Genomic DNA, 26,520 nt, shown 5'->3' on the forward strand with positions numbered 1-26,520 from the left:
GTAAGAAAACATCCTCACTACATCTTTGTGAGCGATAAAATGTTGCAAAATGCAATGAATGACCATTAATCTTTACATTTTCCAAGGAAATTATAACAGCTTCAATGCCACCGCGACTTTCACAAAGTTCTACATTATAGGCTAGATTGTCCCGTATGTAAATAGAAGTTCCTCCATAACCATCAATCCGACAAGAATGAACAGCATTGTAACCAGGTATTTTATAAATCTGAGTTAAATCAGTTCGAAACCAGGTCTCTTGAATTGCAATTATATTTGGTAAGCTTGGAAACTGGGAAACCATTAATTTGAATTTGTTAAATTTACTTCTAGAAGATATGCTTCTTATGTTTACAGATATAAAGTTTAAAACATTTTTATCTAAACTTTCTAAATGATTGCAGAATGTTTCTATATTTTGAAAATATTTATTATTAACCATAAATGTTGTAAAAAAATTTTATATAAACAAATGTGTAAGAATTTACTTATCAAATTATTGTTGTAAATCGGGAGACAAAAATTGGACTTGAAGTTCAGCTTCATTATCATCGGACTCATCATCAGGTGTTTGCTCTCGCCTCATAGAACGTCTTCCGGAATAGTTATTTGTTGTGGCTTGTATCAACATATCATCAACATCTTGCTTGCTACGTATTATCTTAGGCTTGTTTATGGCACTTCTTTTTGCAAAAATTTTATTTCCATTAGTGTAGACAAATTTGTATCCAACAGACTTTAGTGTTTTAGCATAATTGAATAATTCAAAACTTTCACGTCCAAGAAAATCATTAATGTATATTCCTTTGGTTTTATCATTTTCTTTTAATTTTGTTTTAGATTCCATTAATTTATTTTTTTCAGTTTTTGAATTAAATTTTACTACAAGTGATTGTTTTGTTTTATTAACACTTTTATTTCTTAAAAAAAATGCTTCATCAATATTGTCTTTGTTGATGGAAACCCCAACAGCACCGGACAGTTCCATAACAGCATCAATAGCACTTTTACCATCACTTGTATCAATACCACTAATCATACAATCGTTTTTAACTCGTTGATCATTCAACATTTTAATAGAATCTTTTAACATTTTCATCTCTTCTCTTAGTTTTTTATTTTCTCTTTCAACATTTTCAATTTTCTTTTTATTTGCAGTTATGCCGTTCATGATCTCATCGAACTTTTCTGTCATAAAACTCATTGACTCAGTCAGCTGATCAAGTTTGTTAAGCTTAGTATCCATTCTTTGCAGTCGTTCTGCAACTGTAATATCATTGTTTACATTGCACAGATGACAAACATATTCTTCTTCTTCATTCTTTAACAGGCGATCATATTCCTTTTTATCCAGCTTCGTACACATCGCATGATACGTTTTCGAACACTTATCACATTCAATGTAATCTTCTTTTCCTTCTTTCACTTCTATTTTGCATTGACCACACAATATTTTTTTATGTTTTATGCTTCTTCGACCGCTTGTTGGTGGCATTTTTAATATTCACCGAATGCAGTTAGTTTTGTTATTTACGTTTATAACTGATAGCGGGTGTTTCGTGGGGTTTAACTAAGACTTTTTCACTATTTAAAACTCAGCAGACTCGAGCGTAATATTTTTTGATGTTTATCCAGTAGGGTTGCCAACTCTTGTTGCAAAATCTAAAAGTTCTCAGCACTCACAACATATATTTGATGAATCATATAGGCCGAATAGTCCAGACTTGGCAACGAATGATTTCTTGTTTTTTGCCGTACGTAATAAAATGAGAAGTCAACCTTTTGGAGACACCTAAAGGAACGGTTGATGTGTTCAGAATGCATGTGTTTCCTGAATTTCCTCAATTAAAGTGGCAAAAGGGCTTCTTCGACAATGAGTTGAAATACATGCAAAAGTGTATAGATTTTAATGGGGATTATTATGGAAACCAATTTTCGATGATTAACATAAAATATAATAATTTTATTATAAAACTAAATGAACATAATTTCCAGAATAATTTGTATTTTATTCAAAATCTTACTTTAAAATTTAAATAACCTATTTTCTATTAAAACTTGAGGTCAAAAATGAGATGCAATTAGCTTAGCCCATTTTAATCAAAACCAGAGTTAATTCTAAATAAGCTTGGTCGCGGAAAATCTAATACATTTTGTCTTTGCACTACATTTATGTTATATATATTTATTTATATATTATAAATATATCACATATCCATATAATATATATTTATTTATTTAACTCTAAGAATTACAATCCCTTACATTTACTTTAATTTTTTTTATTGCATTTACAGGTGCCCGCAAAGGACGTGCCTAATTTCTCTTTCTAAGTCTTAACTCACAGCAAGACTCCCAGCGACATATTTTTATCTAAAAGAAAAATATGACTAGGCAAGAGAGTATGAAAAGGCATCTAACCTTAAATAAAATAAGAACAAAAAAAAAAAGAATAAACAAACAACATCCCGTAAACAACAACAATTATAATAATTATAAAATAAACAAAATCCTCTCCCCAAAAAAAAATAAATAAAAATTTATTAATTAACCTTAAGTAATACAGACAAAAACAAACAAATAAATCAAACCAAATAAAAACAATTCCCATAATCCCTCCACAATATAATTCGAAAACATACAGATACAGAGAATTCTCTTAATTGGAATGAGAATGAAAATTTATTTCCTCCCTTTCAAAAATACCAGAAAAATAAATATCCACAAAAAAATTTTAAATTAAAAGGTAAATATAAATCCCTTAAAACCCAAGATAATAGTTGATGTAATAATTACCCCAAGAGTTAAAAAATAAGGATACATGAATAATGAAGAGGTTTAACGAAATATAATTAAGGGTTTAAGAAATAAATGGAAACATTTTGTGTTTTTTTTTTTTACCTAAAAATTTTTTATTCCCTTCCCAAAGAAAATTTAGTATTTTTTCGATAATTTTAATTTTTATTATTATAAAATATAATCAAAAAAAAAATACTTACATAAAATCAAGTCATCTACAGCCTCTCTTGTACTCTTCCTTGAATTATTGTAAGGGAAAGCCAAATACCAGAGTGGAAGATCAAAATCTATGCCCCACCCCCTTTTTAACTACAACAATTCATAAGACAGCTCCATAGGTGCCCCAAATTTCAGAGATTTTTTATTTAGTAATACCAAAAAAAAAAACAATTAATTTTAACCAAGTCATGAAAACAAAATGTCATTATTCATTAAAACATTTAAGACTTAAAAAAGAAACGACAAACAACAAAAATGAAATAACAAGCTCAACTGATTACTAACTGAAGAGAAAATTCCACTAACAATAAACAACAACAACAATACCATTAATGGCATCAATCTCTTTTCAATCACTAGGTATACCCTTACATTTGCTCTCCCATACTCATATTGATACTCTCGTCTACACAACCCCACTCACTATTTGATATCAATATAATTCTAATCTCTAGGTATACTCATATTCCCTTCACTCTCCCATACTCATAGTCAAACTCTTCACCCAGTTACACCCACAACCACACATATTAACTCTCTGCTACCCAATGATGGCTGGTAAATTTTCATACGGGAAATAGCTCAACCTATATTTTACAGTAATAACAAAGAGAGAATGCAACTCGAATAATAAATTATTCAAAGCGTTAAATAGCTGCAAAAAAATACCCATAAATTACTACATTTCCCCAAACTACTATAACCATTAAAACAAAAACAATACAGTAGTAATTCCAGTTTATACAAAATCAAATACAATACCAACCATAAGGCCATCATCATAGACATCTGCAACACAATAGCATTTCATTTGAATTTTCCTAAGACTAAACATAGGACTACCCGTTGGGGTGGTAAGGAAATACAAATAAACGAATTATGAAATAATAGAAAAACAAAACTCAATGAAAGAAATAATTATATTATTATACCATAAATAAAAAAAACAAACAAGATTATAGTAATTTATTAATTACCATTACAATAAAGACAAAATTGAAAAACGATAAAAAAAAAGAAAATAAACAAAAAACTTGATCAATTTACCACCCCTGCAAGCAAAACTTAAAAAAAAATATTTCCCCTTAAAAACATGAAAATAAAGACATGACAATTAATTAAATGAACATCATGACAAAAACAAAAATAACAAACAGTATAATAAATACAAATAAATTAATGAATAAATATTATTGATTTATGTAAGATTCAAATACACATACACACACACTCACACAGCCATACATGACAAAACACACTTAAACAAAAATCATGACAAAAGAAAACCAAAAACAAAAAATCCAATAAAAATTAAAAAAAAAGAAAACCAAAAAAACTCAAACATTTTCTTATAAATTTATAAGTTTTAAGATATATTGATGATAACAAAATAAAAACAAAATACAACAAGAGAAACTCGGTAAAAAAAATCAAACAAAAAAAATTATATATATATATATGAAATTATTATTAGTTGTATCCTTAAACTGATCAATAAAAATGAAAAAGTTTAAAACAAAACCACAAAACATTTAAAGGAATTTTTAATTCAATAGTGGGGGAATTGCAAAGACAAATAACCAAGTGAGTAAAATAGAAAGTTGGACAAAGCCGACGACATCCTACTCTAAAACACTAGGATCGAATTGATAAACCCTAACACCCTGCGTCCACCCTGAGCACTTTTGCCAAAAACACCATGTGTCTATCTCGTCTCCTTCTGGGTGTTGCAAACATATGCACTAACTTAAAGGGTGATACGGTCAAAATTTGGTCAAGGGAAAACGCGTGTAAATCGGTGAAATCGTTTATTTAAAAAATCAAATTAAATTTCTTTTTCAAGTTCAATTAGTATAAAATTCAGAAAAAATATTCAGTTAGGCTTTCGCTTTTCCAAATCCGAATTGCCGGGCCTCACGCTTGACACCTGCCATCAGATTTTGTACAGCCACCTTGTCCACCTTCTTCGCCGCAGAAAGACAGTTTGCCTTGAACTGCTGCTCGTCCTTAGCAGTTTTTTGATCTTCTTTAGGTTCCGCTTGACAATAGCCCAGTATTTCTCAATTGGGCGGAGCTCTGGCGTGTTGGGAGGGTTCTTGTCCTTGGGAACCACCTGCACGTTGTTGGCGGCGTACCACTCCATGGCCTTTTTACCGTAATGGCAAGATGCCAAATCCGGCCAAAACAGTACGGAACAACCGTGTTTCTTCAGGAAAGGCAGCAGACGTTTATTCAAACACTCTTTCACGTAAATTTCTTGGTTGACAGTCCCGGAAGCTATGAAAATGCTGCTTTTCAAGCCACAGGTACAGATGGCTAGCCAAACGAGATATTTCTTTGCGAACTTTGACAGTTTTATGTGCTTGGAAAATATCTGCTACCTTTCCCCTTCCTTTTGCCGTATAAAACTCCTGTCCCGGAAGCTGCTTGTAGTCGGCTTTGACGTAGGTTTCGTAGTCCACTACCACGCAGTCAAACTTCGTCAGCATCGTCGTGTACAGCCTCCGGGATCACGCTTTGGCCGTCGTATTTTGTTTATCATCGCGATTTGGAGTCACTACCTTCTTGTAAGTCGATAGTCCGGCTCGTTTTTTGGCTCGATGCACGGTTGTAGACGATACACCCAGCTTATTTGCGGCATCTCGGAGAGAGATTCGCTTGAAACTACCGGCAACTCTCTTTGTCGTCTCAGCGGCTTCCGGTTTTCGATTTCCCCCCGATCCAGACTTACTGGCTGTCGACAAACGTTCCCTTAAATTACATTAAATTACACTTAAATTACATTTGTAACGGTTGATTTGGCAACTTTTAGCGATTTTGCCAGCGTTGCGTGCGAGTAGCTCGGATTTTCGCGATGCGCGAACAAAATTTTGATACGCTGCTCTTCTTGCTTGGACGGCATTTTGACAACTGAAGAGTGAATTCCAAAATCAAACTAGGAGCAACATTCCACACACACACACCTTCAAAATGAGGGGTGTGAAGGTTTTTTAAATGCAAAATTTTAAGAAATACGTCAAATTTGTATTGACCAAATTTTGACCGTATCACCCTTTATAATACCCTGTTCCACAGTGTGTTGATATTAGGGGTCTGCACAATTCCATTTGTAAATGCAGAGTACACGTGTACTTGCTAAATGAGTACATCTATTTGAGAGAGTCGCAAAACAATTGGTACACATTTCAATGAACACCAAAAGCCACGAGTAACTTCTTGTTGCTACTCTGATGTCTTCACTACCAACAAACACATATTCCTCTTTCTCTCATATTGAAGTGTACTCAGAGTGATCACGTCGAGTATGTTGCGAGAACAAAACTTCATATAGTACTCCATGTACCATGTGCAGTTTCAGAAATACAAGAAAACAGTTACTCTCCATAATATATGTTTTCGGATTAATATAAAGAACGGCAAACGTTAAGGTAAGTATGTGACATACATAAATATATGAAATATGTGACATACATACATATGTATGATTAATAATAATGGAAAGTTTTGCTTCGCACATAACTGAGCAATACTTGTGGTACCACGTGAAGTGAAGAGAATCCATGTTGTACTTTTTCTCAAGTACTTACATTTTTATTGTTCCTTTTTTTCGGAACACATATTGTTTCGGATAAGTACTTGGTGGTATTTGACAAGCAAGTGTTCTCTTCACTTCACTACTTGCGCTCTGAGAGAAAGACAGTGTATGTACTATACTCGACAGCGAATTGCATACATGTAGTGAAAAGTTATTCGATGCAGACCTCTAGTTGATATAACATATATCAAGAAGAGGTGAAAAAGGTTGGTTATGTTTAGTTAGGTTAGGTTAGGAGGCAGCCCGATGTATCAGACTCACTTAGACTATTCAGTCCATTGTGATACCACATTGGTGAACTTCTCTCTTATCACTGAGTGCTGCCCGATTCCATGTTAAGCTCAATGACAAGGGACCTCCTTTTTATAGCCGCGTTCGAACGGCGTTCCACATTGCAGTGAAACCACTTAGAGAAGCTTTGAAACCCTCACAAATGTCACCAGCATTACTGAGGTGGGATAATCCACCGCTGAAAAACATTTTGGTGTTCGGTCGAAGCAGGAATCGAACCCACGACCTTGTGTATGCAAGGCGGGCATGCTAACCATTGCACCACGGTGGCTCCGTGGTTATACTCTGCGCCACACTGTGGAGCAGGGTATTATAAGTTAGTGCATATGTTTGCAACACCAAGAAGAAGACGAGATACACACATGGTATCTTTGGCAATAATGCTCAGGGTGGGCTCCTGAGTCGATATAGCCATGTCCTCCTGTCCGTGAACACATTTTTGTAATCAAAGTCAAGGTCGCAGTTTTAGACCAATCGACTTCAAATTTGGCAGAAGTATGTGTTTTGGCTCAGAATAGAAGATTTTGGAAGAAATCGGTTCAGATTTAGATATAGCTCCCATATATATATATTTCGCCCGATATGGACTTATATGGTCCCAGAAGCAAGAGTTTTACCCTAATTTGCTTAAAAATTTGCACAAGAAGAACAACTAGTACTATTGTCAAGTGTGCCAAATTTTTTTGAAATCGGTTCAGATTTAGATATAGCTCCCATACATATCTTTCGCCCGATATGGACTAATACGGTCCCAGAAGCCAGAGTTTTACCCCAATTTGGTTGAAATTTTGCACTAGGAGTGCAATTAGTAGTGTAGTCAATCAAGTGTGCCAAATGTTATTGAAATCGGTTCAGATTTAGATATATCTCCCATATATAGCTTTCGCCCGATTTACACTCATATGACAACAGAGGCCAATTTTTAACTCCGATTTGGTTGAAATTTTGCACAGGGAGTAGAATTAGCATTGTAGCTATGCGTGCCAAATTTGGTTGAAATCGGTTCAGATTTAGATATATCTCCCATATATAGCTTTCGCCCGATTTACACTCATATGACCACAGAGGCCAATTTGTTGCTCCTATTTAGTTGAAATTTTGCACAGGGAGTAGAATTATCATTGTAGCTATGTGTGCCAAATTTGGTTGAAATCGGTTCAGATTTAGATATAGTTCTCATATATATGTTTTTCTGATTTCGACAAATATGGTCAAAATTTCCTTTTCCACATTTTCCTTGTAAAATCGCCACTGCTTAGTCGAAAAGGTGTAAAAATGACTCTAATTTTCCTAATCTTCTAATACATATATATCGAGCGATAAATCATAAATAAACTTTTGCGAAGTTTCCTTAAAATTGCTTCAGATTTAAATGTTTCCTATATTTTTATACCCTGCGCCACACTGTGGAACAGGGTATTATAAGTTAGTGCATATGTTTGTAACACCCAGAAGGAGACGAGATAGACACATGGTGTCTTTGGCAATAATGCTCAGGGTGGGTCCCTGAGTCGATATAACCATGTCCGTCTGTCCGCCCGTCTGTCTGTGAACACATTTTTGTGATCAAAGTCTAGGTCGCAATTTAAGTCCAATCGCCTTCAAATTTGGCACATGTTCCTAATTTGGGTCAGAATAGAACCCTATTGATTTTGGAAGAAATCGGTTTAGATTTAGATATTTTTTGTACAAACATAACACTTAGTTGTATAGTAAAGTGTGCAAAATTTGATTGAAATCGGTTCAGATTTAGATATAGCTCCCATATATATCTTTCGCCCGATATGGACTTATATGGCCCCAGAAGCCAGATTTTTGACCCAATTTGTTTGAAATTTTGCACTAGGAGTACAATTAGTAGTGCAGTTAAGTATGCAAAATTTGATTGAAATCGGTTCAGATTTAGATATAGCTCCCATATATATCTTTCGCCCGATATGCACTAATATGGACCCAGGAGCCAGATTTTCGGCCGAATTTGGTTGAAATTTTGCACTAGGAGTACAATTAGTAGTATAGTCAAGTGTGCAAAATTTGATTGAAATCGGTACAGATTTAGATATAGCTCCCATATATATCTTTCGCCCGATATGGACTAATATAGTCCTAAGTGCCAGAGTTTCGGCCCAATTTGGTTGAAATTTTGCACAGGGAGTAGATTTAGCATTTTAGCTATGCGTGCCAAATTTGATTGAAATCGGTTCAGATTTATATATAGCTCCCATATATAGCTTTCGCCCGATTTACACTCATATGACCACAGAGGCTAATTTGTTGCTCCGATTTAGTTGACATTTTGCACAGAGTGTAGAATTAGCAGTGTAGCTATGCGTGCCAAATTTGGTTGAAATCGGTTCAGATTTAGATATATCTCCCATATATAGCTTTCGCCCGATTTACACTCATATGACCACAGAGGCCAATTTGTTGCTCAGATTTAGATATAGCGCCTATATATATGTTTTTCTGATTTCGACAAAAATGGTCAAAATACCAAAATTTTCCTTTTAGAATCCCACAGCTTAGTCGAAAAGTTGTAAAAATGAATCTAATTTTCCTAAACTTCTAATACATATATATCGAGCGATAAATCATAAATAAACTTTTGCGAAGTTTCCTTAAAATTGCTTCAGATTTAAATGTTTCCCATATTTTATTTTACTAACATTGTGTTCCACCCTAGTTAGCCGACTTAAATTTTGAGTCTATAGATTTTCTAGAAGTCTATTAAATTCTTCCAGATCGAGTGATATTTAAATGTATAGATTTACAAAGTGGTGCAGGGTATAATATAGTCGGCCCCGTCCGACTTTAGACTTTCCTTACTTGTTTTTTACTAACATTGTGTTCCACCCTAGTGCATTAGCCAACTTAAATTTTAAGTCTATAGATTTTGTAAAAGTCTATCAAATTCTGTCCAAATCGAGTGATATTTAAATATATGTATTTGGGACAAACCTTTATATATAGCACCCCACACATTTGACGGATGTGATATGGTATCGAAAATTTAGATCTACAAAGTGGTGCAGGCTTGAATATAGTCGGCCCCGCCCGACTTTAGACTTTCCTTACTTGTTTGTAATAAAATGTATTTTTACGCTAAGCACATTATCCTTCATTCACTGTCGTATATCCACAACAGCTTTGTTTTATGGGGGTTTCTGAATATATATATATATATAAGTCTAAGAGGGGTCTTATGAGAGGTTAATTTTATTGTGATAATATAGCAAAGGTCTGATGAAAAATTTCCACAGTTGAGATTTGTTTACTTTTAAGATCTTTCAATGCATACACCTTCAAAGATGTTTCAAGAGAAAAATGTTATTTTTGGACGGTGAACATGGAACATTTTTTCTGAGTGCAATCTTTACCCAAAATCGATTGCTCGATGTATTTAAATTTTAAAACCATTTTGCTCTCATAAACTCCTAAATGTTAAAAATGTTGTATGCACAAAACTGGTTAACTACCAACACCTGATACGGACGATACGGTCACAACCAGGATGCTGTATTTTGATGACAACAATACCAATCCCCAACCATAGCAACAGCAATGCATAGCATTATTCAGATGACACAAAAAGCAAAACGAATACAACTCCGTTGAATAGCAAAACGCCACAGGGCTAATTTTTATATGGACCATTTTCAGTTTTTGGTTATTTTTAGTTGGCTACACAAAATCGCACATGCAACCGCACACCAAAAAAAAAACATTCCTTTAAAGGAATGTCCTGGATTTTGGAGGATATAATTATATAGCTTTATGAGAATGTTGAAAATTTTATAGAGAAATTATCACTTAAATGGGATTGCTAAAATTGAAATGTGTGCACTCAAATTTAAAGATTTGGATGCAAGTACTTTTGAAAAGAATTGAAATATTTGATTGCAAACATCGAGCATTGCCTTTTTATGGGACTTCCTACCTAAATCAGAACTGAGAATATTAGGAAATATTGACGGTATTCAATCAAGTTGGCTTAAATTTGTGAATTTATTCGTCGAAGTTCAAGAAAAAAAATTGTCAAACTTTAATATTAGAGAAAATTTTGTCATAATTTTATTCTTAGAGAAAATGTTGTCAAAATTTTATTTCTAGAGAAAATTTTATCAAAAATTTATTCCTAGAAAAATGTTGTCAAAATTTTATTCCTAGAGGAAATTTTGTCAAAATTTTATTCGTAGAGAACATTTTGTCAAACATTATTTTTAGAGAAAATTTTATCAAAAATTTATTCCTAGAAAAATGTTGTCAAAATTTTATTCTTAAAGAATTTTTTTTTTTTTTAATTTTATTCCTAGAGAAAATTTTGTCAAAATTTTTGTTCCATGGGAAATTTTCTCAAACATTACTTTTAGAGAAAATTTTATCAAAAAAATTAATTCCTATAGAAAATTTTATCGAAATTTTATTCCTAGAGGAAATTTTTAAAATTTCATTGCTAAAAAAAAAATCTTGTGAAAATGTTATTCCTAGAGAAAATGTTTTCAAAATTTTATGTCTAGAAAAATTTTATCAAAAATGTACTCCCAGAGAAAATTTTGTCAAAATTTGATTCCCAGAAAAAATCTTGTAAAAATTTTATTCTTAGAGAAACTATTGTCGAAATTTTAATACTTCAGAAAATTTTATCAATATTTTGTTAGTAGAGAAAATTTTACCAACATTTTTTCGTAGAAAATATGTTGTCAAAATTATAATCGTTGAGAAAATGTTGCCAAAATTTTATTTCTAGAGAAAAAAATTTCAAAATTGCATTCCTAAAAAAAATTTTATCAAAATGTTATTCCTAGAGAAAATTTTTTCAAAGTTTTATTTCTATAAGAAATTTTGTCAAACATTATTTTTAGAAAAAATTTTGTGAATAATTTATTCCTAGAGAAGAATTTATCAAAATTTCATTCCTAGTGACAAAACTATCAAAATTTTATTCCTAGAGAAAATCTAGTCAAGATTTTGTTTCTAGAAAAAATTTTGTCAAATTTTATTTCTGTAGAAAATTTTGTCAAAATTTTATTTCTTTGTCAAAATTGTATACCTATAGAAAATTTTGTCAAAATTTTATTTCTATAGAAAATTTTGTGAACATTTTATTTCTATAAAAAAATCTTGTCAAAATTTCATTCCTAGAGAAAATGTTTTCAAAATTTTATGTCTAGAAATATTTTATCAAAAATTTATTCCCAGAGAAAATTTTGTCAAAATTTGATTCCCAGAAAAAATCTTGTAAAATTTTATTCTTAGAGAAAATCTTGTCGAAATTTTATTCTTACAGAAAATTTTATCAACATTTTATTCGTAGAGAAAATTTTACCAACATTTTTTTTAGAGAATATGTTGTCAACATTTTAATCATTGAGAAAATGTTGCCAAAATTTTATTTCTAGGGAAAAAATTATCAAAATTCCATTCCTAACGAAAATTTTATCAAAATGTTATAACTAGAGAAAATTTTAGCAAATTTTATACCTAGAGAAAATTTTTTCAAAATTTTATTTCTTTAGAAAATTTTGTCAAACGTTATTTCTAGAGAAAATTTTGTGAATAATTTATTCCTAGAGAAGATTTGATCAAAATTTCATTCCTAGAGACAAAGCTATCAAAATTTTATTCCTAGAGAAAATCTAGTCAAGATTTTATTTCAAGAGAAAATTTTGTCAAATTTTATTTCTGTAGAAAATTTTGTCAAAATTTTATTTCTTTGTTAAAATTTTATACCTATAGAAAATTTTGTGAACATTTTATTTCTATAAAAAAATCTTGTCAAAATTTCATTCCTAGAGAAAATGTTTTCATAATTTTATGTCTTAAAAAAATTTTATCAAAAGTTTATTCTCAGAGAAAAATTTGTCAAAATTTGATTCCCAGAAAAAATTTTGTAAAAATTTTATTCTTAGAGAAAATCTTGTCGAAATTTTAATCCTACAGAAAATGTTTTCTTCGTAGAGAAAATTTTACCAACATTTTTTTAGAGAATATGTTGACAAAATTTTAATAATTGAGAAAATGTTGCCAACATTTTATTTCTAGAGAAAAAATTATCAAAATTCCATTCCTAACGAAAATTTTATCAAAATGTTATAACTAGAGAAAATTTTAGCAAAATTTTATTCCTAGAGAAAATTTTTTTCAAAATTTTATTTCTATAGGAAATTTTGTCAAACATTATTTCTAGAGAAAATTTTGTGAATAATTTATTCCTAGAGAAGATTTTATCAAAATTTCATGCGTAGAGACAAAGCTATCAAAATTTTATTCCTAGAGAAAATCTAGTCAAGATTTTATTTCTATAGAAAATTTTGTCAAATTTTATTTCTGTAGAAAATTTTGTCAACATTTTATTTCAAAAGAAAATTTTGTCAAATTTGTCAAAAAATCTTGTCAAAATTTCATTCCTAGAAGATTTTGTCAAAATTTTATTTCTATAGAAAATTTTGTCAACATTTTATTTCTATAGAAAATTTTGTCAAATTTGTCAAAAAATCTTGTCTATTTTATGTCTAGAAAAATTTATTCCCAGAGAAAATTTTGTCAAAATTTGATTCCCAGAAAAAATCTTGTAAAAATGTTATTCTTAGAGAAAATCTTGTCGAAATTTTATTCCTACAGAAAATGTTATCAACATTTAATTCGTAGAGAAAATTCTACCAACATTTTTTCGTAGAGAATATGTTGTCGAAATTTTAATCATTGAGAAAATGTTGCCAAAATTTTGTATCTAGAGAAAATGTTATCAAAATTCCATTCCAAAAAAAAATTTATCAAAATGTTATAACTAGAGAAAATTTTAGCAAAATTTTATTCCTAGAGAAAATCTAGTCAAGATTTTATTTCTAACAAGTATATACAGCAGTAAGTTCGGCCGGGCCGAATCTTAAATACCCACCACCATGAACCAAATATTGGGGTTTCCTTTGAAATTTCAGGAGGGCTTGAAGACACTTCCCGAAGATAAATTTAAAGATTTCACCTATAAGGACTATATCAGATTCGGGTTTTATAAGAACCATTTTTGTTTGAGTTTTAGAAGAATCAGTAACATCTCTTGTATGTTAAGTGTGCAAGAAAATTATAAAATAATGTTTTGACTTGAAATCTAAAATCTGTAGATTTTCACCCGAGAAGTAAAATCTGGAAATTTTACATTGAGTTTCAAGCAATTTTCATGATCAGTGCGCCTTCTACACCCTCAAGAAGTGAAGTCGGTCTATATGGAGGCATTACCAAATGGACCGATAAAAACTTAATCCGATACACGTTTTTGTGAGCCTAAAATACCAGAATATTTACAATTTCAGGCAAATCGGATAAAAACTACGGTTTCTAGAAACCCAAGGAGTTAAATCGGGAGATCGTTCTTATGGGGGCTATACTTAAATATGGACCGATACTCACCTCTTTATGGCCCGAAAATACCTCTAGATTTCCAATTTCGGGCAAATTTGATAAAAACTTCGGATTCTAGAAGCCTAAGATGTAAAATCGGCATATCGGTCTATATGGGGGCTATACCAAAACATGGACCGATACTCACCATTTGTGACACACCTCTTTATGGACCTAAAATACCTATAAATTTCCAATTTCAGGCAAATTGTATATAAACTACAGATTCTATAAACCCAAAATGTAAAATCGGGAGATCGGTCTATATGGAAGCTATACCAAAACATGGGCCGATGCTGACCATTTTTGGCACACTTCTTTACGGCTCTAAAGTATCTCTCGATTTCCAATTTCAGGTAAATTGGATAAAAACTGCGGTTTCTATAAGCCCAAGAAGTACAATCGGGAGATCGGTCTATATGGGGGCTATACCAAAATATGGACCGATACTCACAATTTTTGGCGCACGTATTTGTGGTCCTACAATACTTTTAGATTTCCAATTTCAGGTAAATTGAATAAAAACTGCGGTTTCTATAAGCCCAAGAAGTAAAATCGGGAGATCGGTCGATATGGGGGCTATACCAAAACATGGACCGATACTCACCATTTTGGCACACCTCTTTATGGTCATAAAATACCTCTAGATTTCAAATTTCAATCAAATTAGATACAAACTACGATTTTATAAGGCCAAGACCCCAAATCGGGAGGTCGGTTTATATGGGGACCTGGACCGATATAGCCCAAAACCTGGACCGATATAGCCCATCTTGGAACTTGACCTGCCTGCAGACAAAAGACGAGTTTGTGCAAACTTTCAGCACGATTGCTTCATTATTGAAGACTGTAGCGTGATTACAACAGACAGACAGACGGACATCGTTATATCGTCTTAGAATTTCTCCCTGATCAAGAATATATACACTTTATATAGTCGGAAATCGATATTTCGATGTGTTACAAACGGAATGAAAAACGTATTATACCCCCGTCACCATTCTATGGTGGTGGGTATAAAGACAATTTGGCCAAATTTTTAGTTCTAAAGAAAAATGTCATTCCTAGAGAAAATCTCTTATTACCTAAGAAAATCTTGCCCAAATTGTATTCCTAGAAAAAATCTAGTCAAGATTTTATTTCTAGAGAAAATTTTGTCAAATTTTATTTGTATAGAAAATTTTGTCAAAATTTTATTTCTTTGCCAAAATTTCATTCCTATAGAAAATTTTGTCAAAATTTTTTTTCTATAGAAAATTTTGTCAACATTTTATTCCTATAGAAAATTTTATTTTTATAGCAAATTTTTTAAAATTTTTATTTATATAGACAATTTTGTCAAAATAATATTTTAATAGAATATTTTGTCAAAATTTTATTTCTATAGAAAAGTTTCTCAAAATTTTATTTCTAAGAAAATGTTGTCCATATTTATTTCTGTAGAAAATATCTCAGAGAATATGTTGTCAAAATTTTATTCCTAAAGAAAATTTTGTTAAAATTTTATTTCTATAGCAAAATTTGTCACAATTTTATTCCTAAAGAAAGTTTTGTCAAAATTGTATTCCTATAGGATTTTTTTCAAAATTTTTTCGTACAGAATATGTTGTCAAAATTTTATTAATAGAAAAAATGTTGTCAAAACTCTATTCCTATAGGAAATTTTGTCAAAATTTCATTTCTATAGAAAATTTTGTCAAAATTTTATTTCTGTAGAAAATGTTGTCAAAATTTCATTTCTATAGAAAATTTTGTCAATATTTTATATTTATAGAAAATTTTGTCAAAATTTTATATCTATAGAAAATTTTGTCAAAATTTTATTACTATAGAAAATTTTGTCCTAAAAAAATTTTTTTCCTAGAGAAAATGTTGTCAAAATTTTATATCTATAGAAAATTTTGTCAAAATTTTACATCTATAGAAAATTTTGTCAAAATTTTATTTCTATAGAAGATTTTGTCAAAATTTTATTACTATAGAAAATTTTGTCCTAAAAAAAATTTATTCCTAGAGAAAATTTTATCAAAATTTTTTCTTAGAGAATATGTTGTCAATATTCTATTCCTATATAATATGTTGTCAAAATTTTATTCCTAAAGAAAGTTTTGTCAAAATTGTATTCCTATAGGAACTTTTATCAAAATTTTTTCGTACAGAAATGTTGTCAAATTTTTATTCCTAGCAAAAATGTTGTCAAAAATTTATTCCTTTAGGACATTTTGTGAAAATTTCATTTCTAGAGAAAAATTTATCAAAATTTTACATCTACAGAAAATTTTTTCAAAATTATATTTCTATAGAAAATTTTGTCCAAATTTTATTTCTGTAGAAAATATTGTCAAATTTTCATTTCTATAGAAAATTTTGTCAAAATTTTATATCTATAGAAAATTTTGTCAAAATTTTATATCTATAGAAAATTTTGTCAAAATTTTATTTCTATAGAAAATTTTGTCTTAAAAAATTTATTCCTAGAGAAAATTTTATCAAAATTTTTTCTTAGAGAATATGTTGTCAATATTTTATTCCTATATAATATGTTGTCAAAATTTTATTCCAAAAGAAAGTTTTGTCAAAATTGTATTCCTATAGGAAATTTTATCAAAATTTGTTCGTACAGAATATGTTGTCAAAATTTTATTCCTAGAAAAAATGTTGTCAGCAATTTATTCCTATAGGAAATTTTGTCAAAATTTTATTTCTAGAGAAAAATTTATCAAAATTGTATTTCTATAGAAAAGTTTGTCAAAATTTTATTTCTATAGAACATTTTGTCCAAATTTTATTTCTGTAGAAAATGTTGCCAAAATTTCATTTCTATAGAAAATTTTGTCAAAATTTTATATCTATAGAAAATTTTGTCAAAATTTTATATCTATAGAAAATTTTTTCAAAATTTTATTACTATAGAAAATTTTGTCATAAAAAAAATGTGTTCCTAGAGAAAATTTTATCAAAATTTTTTCTTAGAGAATATGTTGTCAATATTTTATTCCTATATAATATGTTGTCAAAATTTTATTCCTAAAGAAAGTTTTGTCAAAATTGCATTCCTATAGGAAATTTTATCAAAATTTTTTCGTACAGAATATATTGTCAAAATTTTATTCCTAACAAAAATGTCAAAAATGTATTCCTATAAGAAATTTTGTGAAAATTTTATTTCTAGAGAAAAATTTATCAACATTTTATTTCTATAAAAAAATTTGTCAAAATTTTATTTCTATAGAAAATTTTGTCCAAATTTTATTTCTGTAGAAAATGTTGTCAAAATTTCATTTCTATATAAAATTTTGTCAAAATTTTATATCTATAGAAAATTTTGTAAAAGTTTTATATCTATAGAAAATTTTTTCAAAATTTTATTACTATAGAAAATTTTGTCCTAAAAAAAATTTATTCCTAGAGAAAATTTTATCAAAATTTTTTCTTAGAGAATATGTTGTCAATATTTTATTCCTATATAATATGTTGTCAAAATTTTATTCCAAAAGAAAGTTTTGTCAAAATTGTATTCCTATAGGAAATTTTATCAAAATTTGTTCGTACAGAATATGTTGTCAAAATTTTATTCCTAGAAAAAATGTTGTCAGCAATTTATTCCTATAGGAAATTTTGTCAAAATTTTATTTCTAGAGAAAAATTTATCAAAATTGTATTTCTATAGAAAAGTTTGTCAAAATTTTATTTCTATAGAACATTTTGTCCAAATTTTATTTCTGTAGAAAATGTTGCCAAAATTTCATTTCTATAGAAAATTTTGTCAAAATTTTATATCTATAGAAAATTTTGTCAAAATTTTATATCTATAGAAAATTTTTTCAAAATTTTATTACTATAGAAAATTTTGTCATAAAAAAAATGTGTTCCTAGAGAAAATTTTATCAAAATTTTTTCTTAGAGAATATGTTGTCAATATTTTATTCCTATATAATATGTTGTCAAAATTTTATTCCTAAAGAAAGTTTTGTCAAAATTGCATTCCTATAGGAAATTTTATCAAAATTTTTTCGTACAGAATATATTGTCAAAATTTTATTCCTAACAAAAATGTCAAAAATGTATTCCTATAAGAAATTTTGTGAAAATTTTATTTCTAGAGAAAAATTTATCAACATTTTATTTCTATAAAAAAATTTGTCAAAATTTTATTTCTATAGAAAATTTTGTCCAAATTTTATTTCTGTAGAAAATGTTGTCAAAATTTCATTTCTATATAAAATTTTGTCAAAATTTTATATCTATAGAAAATTTTGTAAAAGTTTTATATCTATAGAAAATTTTTTCAAAATTTTATTACTATAGAAAATTTTGTCCTAAAAAAAATTTATTCCTAGAGAAAATTTTATCAAAATTTTTTCTTAGAGAATATGTTGTCAATATTTTATTCCTATATAATATGTTGTCAAAATTTTATTCCTAAAGAAAAAATGTTCACAATTGTATTCCTATTGGAAATTGTAACAATTTTTTTTTCTTACAGAATATGTTGTCAAAATTTTATTCCTAGAGGAAATATTGTCAAAATTTTATTCCTATAGCAAATATTGTCAAAATTGTATTTTGTCAACATTTTATTTCCATCAAAAAATGTATCAAAATTTTACCCTATGAAAAATTTTCTTAAAATTTTATTCCTTGAGAAAATCTTTCCAAAATATTATTCTTAGAGAAAAATGTATCAAAATTTTATTCCTGGAGAAAATTTTGTCCAAATTTTAATTCTAGAGAAAATATTGTAAAAATTTTATTCCTAGAGATAATTTTATCAACATTTTATTACAAGAGAAAATGTTTTCAACATTTTTTTCTTAGAGAAAATATATTTTATTCCTGGAGAAAATATTATTTAATTTTTTTTCTATAGAAAATTTGTTAAGTACCTATTGGGTGGAGAGGAATATTTTATGAAATCTACCAAAAACGACAAGAATTCTACCAATTTACCAAATAGTAAAACATATACCATATTTGGTAGAATTCTACCAACTGTGGCAATCGTGCTACCAATACTCAACGAGTGACTCTCAAACTTGTATGCTAATGCAAGCATAACAAAAGCCAACACACAACAAACCAAATAACAACTACTCAAACTAACACAACAACCACAAACAAGGTCCATATTTTTGTGAAATATTACAAATTTATTTTATCTGCACAGGAATTTTCATAACTCGCTTTTTTCACATTTTTAATGGGAAATTTAAAGTTTTTTGTTTCAAATGGATTAAACACAGATTAAAAATTAATAAAAAAAAGAGCAAATTATTTAAATTTTGCCGAAAAAAAAATGCTAAATCCTTTCTAGAAAAATTGCGAATTTTTGAAAATATTTGATGTCAAACGTTCCAGACAAGCGTTGTAATGCATTAAAAATCATAAAAATTTTTAAAAACTATTTATTCATCAAAATATCACAAAATTTCTTAATTCACAACCAAATCAATGGATTCGCATCACACCATAAGAAGTGCTGCAAATTCAGTGCAACGGCTGTTGAAATGGTGAACATCCGTCCTATGACAAGCCCATGTTAAAATCATCGCTTCTGCGCCAATTTTGCACCACTTCCGGATCCAAAAAGAACATTTTCACTACTTTTTGGCGACGATTTTCTTTTTTTCTGGGATACTAATATTTCTCATAGCATTATCTTAGGGCCTGTTCTTTCTATCATTGCTCTATATGGGTTGTAGAACACACAGTAAAGGCGGTTAATCACCATCTGCAGATGCATTTGCACACAAATGCAATCAATGGCACACTGTAGTGACATCTTTTGTTTTAGCTACCACTATGTCATGGTAGACGTGGTTGACATTTCGTACGACAAAGCCTAGCCATTATTTGAAACGAATTCGGATTGTTACAGACATTCAGTATAGGAATTTAAAGTCAAAGGCGGTCAGGCTGGAATGTCTGTGGATTTATGCGAATAATTGTGGACACTTGAATGCAATGCGATTTCAAAGGGCATTTCATACACTAAAAAAAAAGATTACTTGGATCCAAAGATTTTGACCTTCCCTTAAGGATTCTGGTATTGATTCCGAGCCAAAGATGCGGCTTCTTTAAAATAAAGAATGTTTTTTAGCGACCTATCTGGCTTTAACTCTACACGCTCACAAAAAATCGCTTCTGTAACATATACTCCAAAACATATTTTGCTTCAAGCATATACATTTTTGGGTATTGCCCAAACATTTATCTGTTTGATCTCTTCCAATATATAATATGTTTGAAAGCATATTAGTCTAAACAATATATGTTTGGGTACTCTAAGTTCCAAACATTTTGTATTTTTGCATCCAAATTCAATAATGTTGTCTTCCACAAAACAATATGTTATTATGTGAACATATAATATGTTTGGAAGCATTTTGCACCCAAAAATATTATATGCTTAAAAAAAATTCTCCCAAACAATATTGTGCTCAAAATTTTATTTATTTATTTATAAAGGGTGATACGGTCAAAATTTGGTCAAGTGAAAACGCGTGTAAATCGGTGAAATCCTTTATTTAAAAAATCAAATTAAATTTCTTTTTCAAGTTCAATTAGTATAAAATTCAGGAAAAATATTCAGTTAGGCTTTCGCTTTTCCAAATCCGAATTGCCGGGCCTCACGCTTGACACCTGCCATCAGATTTTGTACAGCCACCTTGTCCACCTTCTTCGCCGCAGAAAGCCAGTTTGCCTTGAACTGCTGCTCGTCATTAGCAGTTTTTTTGGTCTTCTTTAGGTTCCGCTTGACAATAGCCCAGTATTTCTCAATTGGGCGGAGCTCTGGCGTGTTGGGAGGGTTCTTGTCCTTGAGAACCACCTGCACGTTGTTGGTGGCGTACCACTCCATGGCCTTTTTACCGTAATGGCAAGATGCCAAATCCGGCCAAAACAGTACGGAAAAACCGTGTTTCTTCAGGAAAGGCAGCAAACGTTTATTCAAACACTCTTTCACGTAAATTTCTTGGTTGACAGTCCCGGAAGCTATGAAAATGCTGCTTTTCAAGCCACAGGTATATATGACTTGCCAAACCAGATATTTCTTTGCGAACTTTGACAGTTTTATGTGCTTGAAAATATCTGCTACCTTTCCCCTTCCTTTTGCCGTATAAAACTCCTGTCCCGGAAGCTGCTTGTAGTCGGCTTTGACGTAGGTTTCGTCGTCCATTGCCACGCAGTCAAACTTCGTCAACATCGTCGTGTACAGCCTCCGGGATCGCGCTTTGGCCGTCGTATTTTGCTTATCATCGCGATTTGGAGTCACTACCTTCTTGTGAGTCGATAGTCCGGCTCGTTTTTTGGCTCGATGCACGGTTGTAGACGATACACGCAGCTTTTTTGCGGCATCTTGGAGAGAGAGGTTAGGGTTTCGCTTGAAACTACCGGCAACTCTCTTTGTCGTCTCAGCGGCTTCCGGTTTTCGATTTCTCCCCGATCCAGACTTCCTGGCTGTCGACAAACGTTCCCCAAACACTTTAACTACATTTGTAACGGTTGATTTGGCAACTTTTAGCGATTTTGCCAGCTTTGTGTGCGAGTAGCTCGGATTTTCGCGATGCGCGAGCAAAATTTTGATACGCTGCTCTTCTTGCTTGGACGGAATTTTGACAACTGAAGAGTGAATTCCAAAATCAAAATAGGAGCCACATTCTACACACACACACCTTCAAAATGAGGGGTGTTCAGGTTTTTTAAATGCAAAATTGAAAGAAATACGTCAAGTTTATATTGACCAAATTTTGACCGTATCACCCTTTATATTTACAATCATAACGAATTATGAAAATAAACAGGTAATATAGGTGCTAACAACATAGGTTTTCGACCTGAATGCTCAAAATTTTGTTTCTGCCCAATTGTATATTCCCCCACATCTTTCTCACTTCCACGAGATTTTTTAGTTCTTGGCACCTTTTTCTGTAATACAAACATTGTAGAAGAAATTATTCAATTGTATGATTTTTTATACCCACCACCATAAAATGGTGACGGGGGTATAATAAGTTTGTCATTCCGTTTGTAACATATCGACATATCGATTTCCGACTATATAAAGTATATATATTCTTGATCAGGGAGAAATTCTAAGACGATATAAGCACGTCCGTCTGTCTGTCTGTCTGTTGTAATCACGCTACAGCCTTCAATAATGGCGCTATCGTCCCCAAATTTGGCACAGATTAGTTTTTTGTTTGCAGGCAGGTCAAGTTCGAAGATGGGCTATATCGGTCCAAGTTTTGATATAGTCCCCATATAAACCGACCTCCCGATTTGGGGTTTTGGGCCTATAAAAACCGTAGTTTTTATCAGATTTGCCTGAAATTGGTAATCCAGAGGTATGTTTGGACCATAAAGAGGTGTGTCGAAAATGATCTGTATCGGTCCATGTTTTTGTATAGCCCCCATATAGACCGATCTCCCGATTTTGCTTCTTAGGCGTCTAGAAACAGTATTTTCTATCCGATTTGTCTGAAATTGAAAATCTAGAGGTATTTTAGGACCATAAGGAGGTGTGTCGAAAATGGTCCGTATCGGTCCATGTTTTGATATAGCCCCCGTATAGACCGATCTCCCGATTTTGCTTCTTGGGCGTCTAGAAATTATATTTACCATCCGATTTACCTCAAATTGGAAATCTAGAGGTATTTTGGGACCATAAAGAGGTGTGTCGAAAATGGTCCTTATCGGTCCATGTTTTGGTATAGCCCCCATATAAACCGATCTCCCGATTTTGCTTCTTAGGCGTCTAGAAACAGTATTTTCTAGCCAATTTCTCTGAAATTGAAAATCTAGAGGTATTTTAGGATCATAAGGAGGTGTGTCGAAAATGGTCCGTATCGGTCCATGTTTTGGTATAGCCCCCATATAGACCGATCTCCCGATTTTGCTTCTTGCGCGTCTAGAAGCAGTATTTTCTATCCGATTTGTATGAAATTGAAAATCTAGAGGTATTTTGGGACCGTAAAGAGGTGAGTCGAAAATGGTCCGTATCGGTCCATGTTTTGATATAGCCCCCATATAAACCAACCTTCCGATTTTGAGTCTTGGGCCTATAAAAACCGTAGTTTTTATCCAATTTTCCTGAAATTGGAAATATAGAGGTATTTGAGGACCATAAAAAGGTGTGCCGAAAATGGTGCCCATCGGTCCATGTTTTGGTATAGCCCCCATATACACCGATATCCCGATTTTGCTTCTAGGGCTTCTAGAAACTATATTTACCATCCGATTTGCCTGAAATTGGAAATCTAGAGGTATTTGAGGACCATAAAAAGGTGTGCCGAAAATGGTGCTCATCGGTCCATGTTTTGATATAGCCCCCATAGAGACTGATCTCCCGATTTTGCTTCCTGGGCTTCTAGAAACTATATTTTCTATCCGATTTTCCTGAAATTGAAAATCTAGAGTTCTTTTGGGACCATAAAAAGGTGTGCCGAAAATGGTGCCCATCGGTCAATTTTTTGGTATAGCCCCCATATAGAGCGATCTCCCGATTTTGCTTCTTGGGCTTCTAGAAACTATATTTACCATCCGCTTTGCCTGAATTTCTTGAGTTTCTATAAACTGTATTTATTACCCGATTTGCCTGAAATTCGAAATCTAGAGGTATTTTTAGACCACAAATAAGTGTGCCGAAATTTAGGTATATCGGTCCATTTTTTGGTATAACCCCCATATAGACTGATCTCTCGATTTTTACTTCTTGGGCGTCTAGAGACTATGTTTTCTATGTTTGAAATTCTGGAGGTATTTTAAGATCACAAATACGTGAGTAGCAAATGGTACCCACTACGACGAAGAGTTTTCAAAGAAAACTATCATATTTGATTCATGGTGGTGGGTATTTAAAATTCGGCCCGGCCGAATTTACTGCTGTATATACTTGTTTTATATTAATTTTACCTTTTGCCGGACGGGGATTCGAACAGCGGACCACACAGTTTGTAAGGATCAAAGAAGTAGCTGATCAATTGCCCAAGGAAAAATAAAATGTTAATTTTGTAATAACAAGTAACAACCACCAACTTAATTCAATATCGCTCCCTGTTAAATAGCGCTCCAAGCTACTAAACACATATATGTTTATAGGCTATTTCTAAATTAATATATGTTTGCATCCAAGCATATTATATTTACAAACATTTTATGTCCCAAACATAATATGTTCTAACATATTAACATATATGTCCCAAACATGTTATGCTAGTTTATGAACATTATATGCTTGCACTCAAAAATATTGTGTTTAAAAATTTGTGTTCCAAACATATAATGTTTATAGCCAAACATATGAAAAACAGCCTTTTTCATCCGTGTAGGACCAATAAAATTAATATTAGGGTACAGATCTCATTTATCAAATTTTCATTTTCTTTTCGAGGTTTATTAAAAAAGGTAGTCACGTACAAATAAATGCCAGTTTAAAAATCCAAATCATAATTGATAAAGGGTGATACGGTCAAAATTTGGTCAAGGGAAAACGTGTGTAAATCGGTGAAATCGTTTATTTAAAAAATCAAATTAAATTTCTTTTTCAAGTTCAATTAGTATAAAATTCAGGAAAAATATTCAGTTAGGCTTTCGCTTTTCCAAATCCGAATTGCCGGGCCTCACGCTTGACACCCGCCATCAGATTTTGTACAGCCACCTTGTCCACCTTCTTCGCCGCAGAAAGCCAGTTTGCCTTGAACTGCTGCTCGTTCTTAGCAGTTTTTTATACCCACCACCATAGAATGGTGACGGGGGTATAATAAGTTTGTCATTCCGTTTGTAACACATCGAAATATCGATTTCCGACTATATAAAGTATATATATTCTTGATGAGGGAGAAATTCTAAGACGATATAACGATGTCCGTCTGTCCGTCTGCCTGTCTGTCTGTCTGTCTGTCTGTCTGTCTGTTGTAATCACGCTACAGTCTTCAATAATGAAGCAATCGTGCTGAAATTTTGCACAAGCTCGTCTTTTGTCTGCAGGCAGGTCAAGTTCGAAGATGGGCTATATCGGTCCAGGTTTTGATATAGTCCCCATATAAACCGACCTCCCGATTTGGGGTCTTGGGCTTATAGAAATCGTAGTTTTTATCCAATTTGTCTGAAATTGGAAATCTAGAGGTATTTTAGGACCATAAAGAGGTGTGCCGAAAATGGTGAGTATCAGTCCATATTTTGGTATAGCCCCCATATAGACCGATTTCCCGATTTTACTTCTTGAGCTTCTAGAATCCAAAGTTTTTATCCTATTTGCCTGAAATTGGAAATCTAGAGGTATTTTCGGGTCATAAAGAGGTGTGCCGAAAACGGTGAGTATCGGTCCATATTTTAGTATAGCCCCCCACCCCCACCGTAGTTTTTATCTGATTTGCCTGAAATTGTAAATATTCTGGTATTTTAGGCTCACAAAAACGTGTATCGGATTAAGTTTTTATCGGTCCATTTGGTAATGCCTCCATATAGACCGACTTCACTTCTTGAGGGTGTAGAAGGCGCACTGATCATGAAAATTGCTTGAAACTCAATGTAAAATTTACTTCTACAGATTTAAGATTTCAAATCAAGACGTTATTTTATAATTTTCTTGCACACTTACAAGAGATGTTAACGATTCCTCTAAAACTCGAACAAAAATGGTTCTTATAAATCCAGAATCTGATATACCGTATCACCCTTTACTTCAAAGTAAACAAGTATATATGGCCGTAAGTTCGGCCAGGCCGAATCTTATGTACCCTCCACCATGGGTTGCGAGAAACTTCTACGAAAGACTGTCATCCACAAATTTCAACTCACTCGGATGAAATTTGCTCCTCCAAGAGGCTCCAAAACCAAATCTCGGGATCGGTTTATATGGGGGTTATACATGATTATTGACTGATATGACCCACTTTTGGCATGGTTGTTAAATATCATATACTACCACCACGTACCAAATTTCAACCACATCGGATGAATCTTGCTTCTCCAAAAGGCACCGGAGGTCAAATCTGGTTTATATGGGAGCTATATACAATTATGGACTGATAGGAACCAATTCCTGCATGGGTGTTTGAGGCCATATATTAACATCACGTACCAAATTTCAACTGAATCAAATGAATTTTGGTCTTCCAAGATGATCCGGAGGTCAAACCTGGTGATCGGTTTATATGGGGCCTATATATAATTATGGACCGATATGGACGAATTTTTGCATGATCATTAGAGATCAT

The 26,520-nt window shown here is 31.7% G+C and overlaps 1 protein-coding gene across 6 annotated transcripts in view; it reads left to right on the forward strand.

Annotated features, from left to right (window-relative positions):
• The window catches only part of miple1 (midkine and pleiotrophin 1), a 138,151-nt gene extending 134,231 nt beyond the window's left edge, over nucleotides 1-3,920 (forward strand). For all 6 annotated transcript variants that reach the window (XM_075304667.1, XM_075304665.1, XM_075304662.1 and 3 more), the window contains one exon: nucleotides 2,298-3,920. In XM_075304667.1, the coding sequence (XP_075160782.1) occupies nucleotides 2,298-2,320 (23 nt within the window). In that variant the 3' untranslated portion in view covers nucleotides 2,321-3,920. The remainder of the gene's footprint in view (nucleotides 1-2,297) is intronic.
• The last annotated feature ends 22,600 nt before the right edge of the window (nucleotides 3,921-26,520 follow it).

The sequence above is a fragment of the Haematobia irritans genome, chromosome 4 (assembly GCF_050003625.1).
Source record: "Haematobia irritans isolate KBUSLIRL chromosome 4, ASM5000362v1, whole genome shotgun sequence".
Lineage (NCBI taxonomy): Eukaryota > Metazoa > Arthropoda > Insecta > Diptera > Muscidae > Haematobia > Haematobia irritans.